The sequence below is a fragment of the Physeter macrocephalus genome, chromosome 1 (genome assembly GCF_002837175.3).
Source record: "Physeter macrocephalus isolate SW-GA chromosome 1, ASM283717v5, whole genome shotgun sequence".
In the NCBI taxonomy this organism is placed as follows: domain Eukaryota; kingdom Metazoa; phylum Chordata; class Mammalia; order Artiodactyla; family Physeteridae; genus Physeter; species Physeter macrocephalus.
The window spans coordinates 50767150-50776838 of record NC_041214.2 but is presented as its reverse complement, the minus strand read 5'-3'; the positions used below and the strand labels follow the sequence as shown (position 1 = coordinate 50776838).

The 9689-nt window shown below is 42.7% G+C and overlaps 1 protein-coding gene across 1 annotated transcript in view; it reads right to left on the bottom strand.

The window, feature by feature from the left end:
* The window catches only part of KCNAB1 (potassium voltage-gated channel subfamily A regulatory beta subunit 1), a 400369-nt gene extending 391711 nt beyond the window's left edge, over positions 1–8658 (bottom strand). The window contains exon 1 of the mRNA XM_055081324.1: positions 8417–8658. Coding sequence (XP_054937299.1) covers positions 8417–8658 — 242 coding nt within the window. The remainder of the gene's footprint in view (positions 1–8416) is intronic.
* Between the last annotated feature and the right edge of the window lie 1031 nt (positions 8659–9689).

Sequence of the window (9689 nt, the reverse complement as noted above, 5' to 3'; positions counted from 1 at the left end):
GGAGGATCCCACATGCCGCGGAGCGGCTGGGCCCGTGAGCCATGGTCGCTGAGCCTGTGCGTCCGGAGCCTGTTGCCCCCCACCGGGGGGGCCACCACAGTGAGAGGCCCCCCGTACCCCAAAAAAAAAAAAAAAAAAAATGTTCTTTGTGCAGGAAAACCAGGTCTCAAAATGCTTTGTTTTTAATATGAAACTGCTGCAAATTTTTCCTATATGAGAAAAGGTGTGTTCATATAACACAGTGTTGTTCTTGAGCCCTGAATTTCCAGTGTTTTCATTATGCATAAACCAACTTTCCCTCTGGAAAACCACAAGTGGAAATTTCAAAACAGAATGAAAATAATATTTCAAATCCAAGGGGCACTCATCTCTTACTTTTGCTTAAATTTTAAAGCATTTTCTATCTAAACTGACACTTCTAAAACATACTCGTTTTAGAACTTCTGTTCAATAGTAAATAAATATTCGGCCCCATTCTGAACAGGCCCCTTTCACTAAGCCTTCTAGGTCCTTTACCAGCAGGCTCTTAGGGTTTCAAGTAGTCACATAGGCTCTGAGCCTGGACCATCTCAGTGTCTGCAACGTTCCTCTAGCCCAGTTGATGCCAGGAGAGCCACAGCCAGACGACTCAGAGAAAATTAGCACAGGCCCTGAGACTGACCAAAATGAGGCCAGTCTAAAATAACTCATGTAGGCTTTTTTTTTTTAATGTGGAAAATACAACCCCCTGCTCAGCTAGCATTTTTTCTAGGCTTTTGATTTTCATGGCCATGGCCATAGCTACTTTTCAAGCAGGTCTGAGTGTGCCAAGCGTTCCATGAAAAAAGTAGGTCAGCGGAGTATGCAGTGAAGGAGGGTTTGGAGGGTTGGCGGGGGCGCTGGGAGGAAGACAGTGAGTTCAATTTAGGAACAAAAATAATTTTCAACTTCCACACTGTCATGGAAATCATGAAAAGCATTAAAGTCAAGAGGGGAATAGTCTTTCCTAAGCTTCCACTATGTGACTCTGCGTGAATAGCACTATCCTGGGAGGAGGGCTTTATGTGCATTTTCATTTCATAGATAAGGAATCAGAGGATCAGAGAAAGGGGTTGGGGGGAAGGTGGTCTGCAAATCCTCCAGCCAGGACACCACATTCTCACTTTGACAGAACCCAGGGAAAGAGTTTTCAGAGCGAAAACTAGGTCTTACTTATCATTAGAATCTTCATTTAGAGATCAACGACAATTCTATCAGTTAATGAATGTTTTCAAACGCTTTGCCAGGACACCTTTGTTACAAGCTTGTAGGTGAGTGAGGTTTCTCTCTAGCTTTCCCGCCCTCTTCTTCAGGCCTGCCCGCTGGTGTCCCTGCACAGCCCCTGTACCACTGTGCCACGCCCCAACACCCAAGCTTGCCCCTTGATCCAGTCTAGGACCTTCTTTCCTATCTTTGTTTTCAGGTCGGCCTGGCCGATGTCCTGTTTCCTTCTTGCTCTGCTGCCTATTAGCTTAGATTACACACCTCCATTTTAACAGGAGAACTGGAGCTTCTAGTTGAAGAAATTCCCAGGCAGTGTGGCAAGTGAATGGGAGAGGTACTAGAAGGTACTAGTGGGCATTTTAGCCCTTTTAATTTCATTCTGTTTCAAATATTTCTGTTCTAGACACAATGCTAGGCACTGGAAATACACAGACTGATAAAAGATGATTTTTATCATTCTATTACACCATTTGGAGAGTAATTTATTCCAATGTTTCCTGAGGCTGTTTTCATTAAATAGGAGGCCATGTGTGAAGTAAAAACAAAAACAAAAAAACACCTTCTCAATAGATCCTGAGGATACATTCCAATAGTAGAAGCAAAAAAAGAATGTATGTAAGCAAGTGAGGAAAGAAGAGTGATATACTCAGAACTGTGCAAGATTTAATTATACGTGTTTATTTTCTGCCCCTCTCTCTTTTTCAGATACAACACCACACCCTTTTTCTTTCAATCTCTGAAAGATGACTAAACGATGGATTCCTAGGATTGGTTAAGAAGGAGGTGAAGCGAGGGAACCCTGTTTGTTAGGCTCCCACCATGGCAGGCAGTGAGCTAAGCACTTTCATAAATGTGACTTCATTTAATTCTTACAACATTGTCATGAGGTAAGTATTTTAGGCCCATTTTACAGAAGAGGAAACTGAGACTCAGCAAGGCTAAGTAACATATTGTATCTAAGATACAGGAGAAAATATGGGGCTAAAGCACTATAAATGGGGGAAAGGGACATTCCTACTTGTCTTTGGAGTCTTTCTTTCTGTTCCCCAACTTCTGAATGCATATACCTCAAAGAAGCAATACACACTATATAAGTGCAAAGCACAGGAGGATTGCAAAATAGTATAAGCCCTAGTTGGTCTCCTCAAGGTGACAACAGCATACTTTTGAGACACACACACACACACACACACACACACACACACACGCACAAACAATCCAAACGATATAGAACAAAGACAAGTCATTCTGTGAGAGAGAAGGGGGAGCCTGTGGTTTGGATTTGTCTCAGCAAGGGGGACGTGTGAGAATATTCTAGATGGGGAAAGCAATGATGAGTGAGACTCGATGTTTCAGGACAGGGATGGAGGGCCAGTGTGCCAAGAAGTAGGACTGAGGCAGACTGCAGAGAAGAGCAATGAGAGCAGTGCCTGGAAGACTGGACTAGAGGGGGACTGCAGCATCCCCAGGAGGCAGGACGTGGGATGTGTGGTGTGTGTGGGGGTATGGAATGTGTAGGGGGGTGTGGGGAGGAGAGGAGGTGTGTGTGGGCTGTGTGGGATGTGAGTGTGCGGTATGTGTGGAATATGGCGTGTGTGTGCAGTGTGTGGGTGTGTATGTTTGTGTATGTGATGTGTGTGGGGTGTGTATGTGGTGTGGGGGGATATGGAGTGTGTGTGGGGTGTGTATATGTGGTATGTGGGTGTGTGTGGTATGTGGGTGTATGTGTGTGTGGTGTGTGGGTATGTTTGTATATGTGATGTGTGTGGGGTGTATGTGTGGTGTGTGGGGATATGGAGTGTGTGTGTGTGGTGTGTGGACTAAGGGGGTATGTGGGTGTGTATGTGTATGTGATGTGTGTGAGGGTATGTGTGGTAGGGGTGTGTCTGTGTGTGTGGTGTGTGTGTATGGCATGTGTATGGTGTGGGGTGTGTATGTGAGGGTGTGTGTTGGCATAGGGCAGGATGGGGGTTAGAGGGCTGGGAATAAATATGGATTATGGAGTGAGCACTGGAGTGGGACCCAAAGGACAAGGGCTTTGTTGTTGGCTGGAAACACAACATCTCTGAGCTTCAGTTTTCTCCAGCTGTAAGACCAGAAATTGGAGCAGATTATCTCCAAGGTCTGTCCCACATCAATAATTCCAAAACTTCGCCCCACCTCTCCTTTTCTTCTTTTGTCCCCTCCCACCTTCTGCTCAAGGCTATAGAAAATTTTGTCTTTGGTTGGCAAATAGCATTTGTTTTAAATGTGAGAAAGAATTATTTCATTCCATTAACCTGGACAAGCCCTGTCATTATAAAATAGCAAAATCTGTGTCATTATTATTGGGGAATTTTTTAAGTGTAAATAATTTCAAACTAATTGATGCAGTTTCTATTAAACCAATGTCATTTCTTCTACCACACCCACTTGCTTTTGCTGAATTGTTATTTGATATAATGCCCCTTTTTTAATATTAGGGGCCCCATGAGAAAGAGCCCAAGGAATCCCACTGCTGTGTTTACTATAAGGATATTTTTTGAAGATATTAATTACACAATGAAGAACCACGAGAGAACTCTCTCTCTGATCTCCACATCAGAGAGAAGTGTTCCATCCCTGAGCAACTGGCTCGTGTTCACCTCAAGGACTCTGAGACTGCTATAAAGAGCTCCACGGCCCTCTTCCCAGCTTGGTGCTACTGGAAAGCGCAGAGCCAAATCCAGGTGCAAGGGCATGGCTTGCCCGTGTCACCCTCACTCACCCCAGGCTGCCTTCCTTTCCTGTTCTTAATCTTTCTAGGTCTCATCCTTTTTTTTTTTTTTTTTTGGCCAGGCCACATAGCTTGTGGGATCTTAGTTCCCTAACCAGGGGATTGAACTCGGCAGTGAAAGTGCGGAGTCCTAACCACTGGGCCATCACCAGTGAATTACCTCTTCTTTTTATTTATTTTTATCTGTCTGAATTATATGCAGTTGGGCACCTTAAATACCTCTGGAAACAAGGAGGTTTAAAAATAAATAAACACAACAAATAAATAGTCTGTACAACTGAAAGCTTTGTTTTCTAGACCAGGGGTCAGCAAATTATGGCCTACTGGCCAAATCTGGCCTGCCACTTGTTTTCATATGGTCTGTAACATAAGATTGGCTTTTGTGTGTGTGTGTCGCGGGGGGGTACATGGGCCTCTCACTGTTGTGGCCTCTCCTGTTGTGGAGCACAGTCTCCGGACACACAGGCTCAGTGGCCATGGCTCACGGGCCCAGCCGCTCCACGGAATGTGGGATCTTCCCAGACCGGGGCACGAACCCGTGTCCCCTGAATCGGCAGGCGGATTCTCAACCACTGTGCCACCAGGGAAGCCCGGCTTTTTTTTTTTAATGGTTTGGGAGGAAGAAAAGGAAGAAGATTTGTGGTATGAGAAAATTATATGAAACTCAAATTTCAGCATCCATAAGTAAAGTGTAATTGGAACATAGCCACGCCCACTCCTTTGCTTATTGTCGATGGCTGCTTCCACCTACAAGGGCAGAGTTCAGTAGGTAGGACAAAGGCAGATGTGGCCCATGATCTTAAAATATCTACTATGTGGCCTTTTACAGAAAAAGTTTGGGGTCCCTTGGATTAGACCTTCATTTTACATGCATTTGAGTTCCTCCCAGCTTATGTATTATAAAATTGCTTCAAAGCTGGGTGTCGGGCTTCCCTGGTGGCGCGGTGGTTGCGCGTCCGCCTGCCGATGCAGGGGAACCGGGTTCGCGCCCCGGTCTGGGAGGATCCCACATGCCACGGAGCGGCTGGGCCCGTGAGCCATGGCCGCTGGGCCTGCGCGTCCGGAGCCTGTGCTCCGCAACGGGAGAGGCCACGGCAGAGGGAGGCCCGCATACCACAAAAAAAAAAAAAAAAAAAAAGCTGGGTGTCTACTGCATCCTTACTCCATCTAGATTGTTTTTGTGCTTTGTCCATAAAACTAATTCTCAGTGTACTTCTACTTTGACCCAAGCTCAGGTTCACTGTCTGGCTCAGAGTTCAATGCTTTGTAATAGCGATAGCCTCTTAGAAATAACTGAAGGACCCTCTTGGGTGACTATTTCATAGATATTTAAAAAACGAATTCACAAAAAACTTCTATTTTTGCTGAAAATTCTAAGCCAACAGAAGGATCGACACAGCAACTTGGCACTTTTTACACCACATTCAAACAATTTCCTCCCATTTCTTTTCAGTTGATACATGTGTTTGCATATTTACTGATTTTTTTTTCCTCCCCTGGTCACCCTTAGTTAGAAATATAACCAAGTCTCCATAGAAACACAACATAATGCTCTCTCACACAGATGATCGAGGGACCCGAGCAGCTGGTATTGGGCTGAAGGCTGCAATGGCATCTGACCAAATTAGGAAGAGAAAACAGCTTACCCCGCTCTTCCAGACCTCTCAGAATTCTAAGCTCAGCATGGAAACCTACACAGATTGTGAATTACTGCATATTTTTTAAAAACTTCTCTTATTATTTTTAACCACTTTATTGAGATATAATTTACATACATACAATTCACCCATTTAAAGTACAACATAATGATTTTTAGCATATTCACAGGGTTATTACTGCAAAGTTTTTAATTCTTTCTTTTCTTTCTGAGAATACTCTATCTTATCTATTTGTATGTTTCAGCTATAGGGGGCTTTCATCCCCTGCCCCCATAATGATTGACAGGAGACACAGAATAAGCAGGAAGGGAACCTACATTGAGTGAACACCTACTGTGTGTTAGGAACTTATATGTCACACCTACTTATATGACTCCCAGTGTCACACAGTTTGTAAAGCAGAAGAGCTGGGATTTGAACTCTGGCCTGATTAACTCCAAAGCCCATTCTCTTTCCACTACACATGAAATAATACCCTTCAGAAAGAAGAAAATAGAAAAGGCAGGTTGAATGAGGTCTTTTAACATAGCCATGGTCTTGCGGGGAGGTGGAAATCAAGGTAAAGAAGAATATAAAAGTCTCCTCACCTAACCCCAACTATGCCTATAAGAAGTCAAGGTCAAAAGCCAGGTTGGGCAGGAACCAAGAGAACCTGGATACTCTTCCTTAAAAATCCATCCCTAATGCTTAAAGGAGAATGTTTTAAATAAGGATACTTAATAAGTGCCTTGAAAAAAGAATAGATAAAGTACTATGGACATTTGGAGAAAAGAGTGGGGAGGGGTAAAGGTGACATGTGTCAGGAAGAGGTGGCAGAGAATAGCAAGTTCATCATAATTCAAAGCTTGGGCTATTTTCTGGGGCCAAGTATCTATTTAACTGTACTTTCTCTCCTCATATTCTGATCTAGGAACAATGATCTTCTAAGTCCCATTTCTTACTAGAATGTGTTCTAGTGGCACATATGCTTGCCTAAGAGCCTGCCTCTGTGAGAAGGACCTGCCAGCCTTGCTCTCCAAGGAACCTTGAAGAGTCACCTCAGAACTGTACTCTCAAGACGTGCAGAGGATGGGATCTGCAGGTGTGCCTGGGAAACCAAGCTGGGATGACTGCTCCCCTCAAGCAGGTGGGCTCCAAGCCCCCACCCTCAACTAGGACACCTTTGTTCTTACCTATTGGAAGGGAGCATTCCTGTGCTCCATAAGTGCTTAAAAAACACTGTCCTAGAACATATCTTTGTCTGAACACTGGCACACATCACAAAATATGTAGTAGATATTCAAACCAGGACTTTGAGAGAAAGAGGCCTGCCCTCTGAAGATTTATAAAAGTGTTCATGGTGATACCACCCATCCTGGGACAAAGATGAAAAGACATTGTTTTTCAAACAGTGAAACAGTCCATCTTCACCAGATCTATATTCCACCATTACCACTGAGGGTCAAGGAAAGCATGGAGAATAGAGTGAGAGAATATGGAGAGGCAGAGAGGAGGCAGCTCCTTCTAGTAAAGACAGATTCAGGAAAGGTGGGTGAGGAATGACATCATCTCCTCCTCCATCCCAGGGTGTGGAGCCATAAGTTCTCTTGGAAAGGCTGTTGGATTCTTCTTAGGCTCCACTTCTAAAGCATGATGGGGTGAGCTGTCTTATGTTTATATGCCCTATAAACCTAGAAGAGTTTATTCCTCTTCTGCAGGAGCCCTTTATTGCATAAAGAGTCTGTGTGAAATACTTTGCTCTCCAGAGATAAGCCATCTCATTGCAAATTGCTTTATTAATCAAATTAGCTGATAACTAGAGCAGTAGGTACTGCCTTAAAATAGACCTTTTGATTATAGAAAAATAAAATCATTTAGGGACATCTTGTCTATGAACTGGAAGTTTTGACTTGAGCTAAGACAACTGTTCTTTATAAATGCTAAGGGCTTGGGGTTTTGTTTTTTGTTTTTGTTTTTGTTTTCAGTTTCCAGCACCTTTGTCCTTCTGAACAGCTTTTGCTCAGCTTCCTGGATATTTAAAACTCTAGGCATTTGTCAAGGAAGTACTTGTGCGGGTACAGCTGGGTGATTTAGCTAAGCACAGACATATCTTATAGAGGTTTGAACAATAATTGCTCAGAAAAAGAATGATCTTCCCATTCCAGAGCAATTTTTAAAGATTATACATCCAACCCCATACTAGGAAAAAATTTCTCCCTTTTGTTAATCTTTCACAGAATAAATGACGGTATTGGAAGGTTAGAGAACAACCAGTAATTTATCTTGGGCCACACTGATAAAAATTGCTGTCATTTCAAGAACCTGCTCAGTCTCATGAACTACTTTATTAGCTATTAGCACAACCACATGATTCAGGCTTAAAAGAAAATAACAGCCTTGAAGGCCAGGCAGCATTAAAAAAATTCTATTCTTAATTTATAAATTCCCTTAAGAAGAATAGAGCACCCATTCTTCATTATGATCTGCTAAATCACATACTTTTGCTTAAGTATCAAGCCAAAGACATTTCTAATGGCACAAGGTTGGGAACTTCCACAGGTGAATTTGACTATCTTTATGTAATCTTTGAAGCGAAGAGAAAGTGGACAAATTAAAGCTTGAAAAAATAAGGCAGCCCAAGAAGAGGGCTCACTGCCTTCATTTTTCTTTTCCTTTTGCTATATAGTATTTTTTTGCTATTTCAATCCTTCTTTCTTTAATAACAACAAACTTTGACTTCAGTGCAGTGCCCTGGTTGGATAACATTGCAACCAGCAAGTACCTGTAAGCCATGCCCGTCTCTGCCCTGGTGGTTTCCTGCAACGAAATTCCATGGACACGTAAAAACTTCTCCAGATATTTCCGTTCCGCTGCTCCACTGGGCCTAACAGGCCAACAGGCTGCCTGAGGCGGAGGCTTTGTTACTGCTAGGTGCCGTCTACATTTCAGAGCCGCTTCGCTGGATTTGGGCAGACCCAGCTTGGGGCTGGGGATGTCTGCACAAGCAGGTTTATACAGATGCATGCTTCAAAAACTCAAGGAAGCAAAGCTAACTTCACAGTACTTAGCTCTAAGACTGGCTGTATCTTGCTATGATTATCTTGGGTTATCTAGCTTTGGTGTGTCCCGAAAAGGGAGCAGCTTGTTTTCTTTATGTCCCTTATCGTTTTTGTATGCGAGCAGCCTCCTGAGCTCCTAGCAGAACTGCTGGTTATAAGTCCCTGCCAAAGCCTGTGCAAAACGAAGCCTGACCAAGGCCAATCGCATTTCTCGTCCCTGTAAAGTTTGCAAAGTCGAACTTAAACAACCCCTTATTGGCCCTGGGGGAAAAAAAGTATGGGCACCCTTCCCCATGTCTTTCTATTTAGGTAAAAGGAAATATTTTGGTGGGAGATAGGCCAAATATTCTCTTCTCATAAGGCCTTGGGGATGATTCATGATTGTGTAATGAGACCTCTAAATCATCAAATATTCCATAATCAAATAATTTATTATACTAGTGACATGATTCATTTGGGTGAAAGGCCCACTAACATTTTTCTTTTTCAGATGTTACAGTCAAATGATAGGAAATATTAATAAGGTGACTTTAAAAAGCAAAGGACCCACACAAATATGCCCAACTGATTTTTGACAAAGATGCAAGAGCAATTCAATAGAAGGATAGGCATTTTGACAAACGGTGCTGGAGCAACTGGACACTTATAAGCAAAAACAAACAAAAAAAATTAATGAACCCTTGACTAAAACCTCACGTTTTTACAAAAATTAACTCAAAATGGATCACAGACATAAATGTAAAATGTAAAACTAGAAAACTTCTAGGTAAAAACTTAGGAGAAAACCTTCAGGAACTAGGGCTAAGAGAAGAATCTTAGACTTGATGCCAAAAGCACAATCTATAAAAGGAAAAAATTATAGATTGGATCACATCAACATTCAAAACTTTTGATCTGTGAACGACCCTGTAAAGTGAATGAAAAAAGCAAATTACAGACTGAGAGAAAGTATTTGCAAATCACATATCCGACAAAGAACTTATACCTAGAACATAA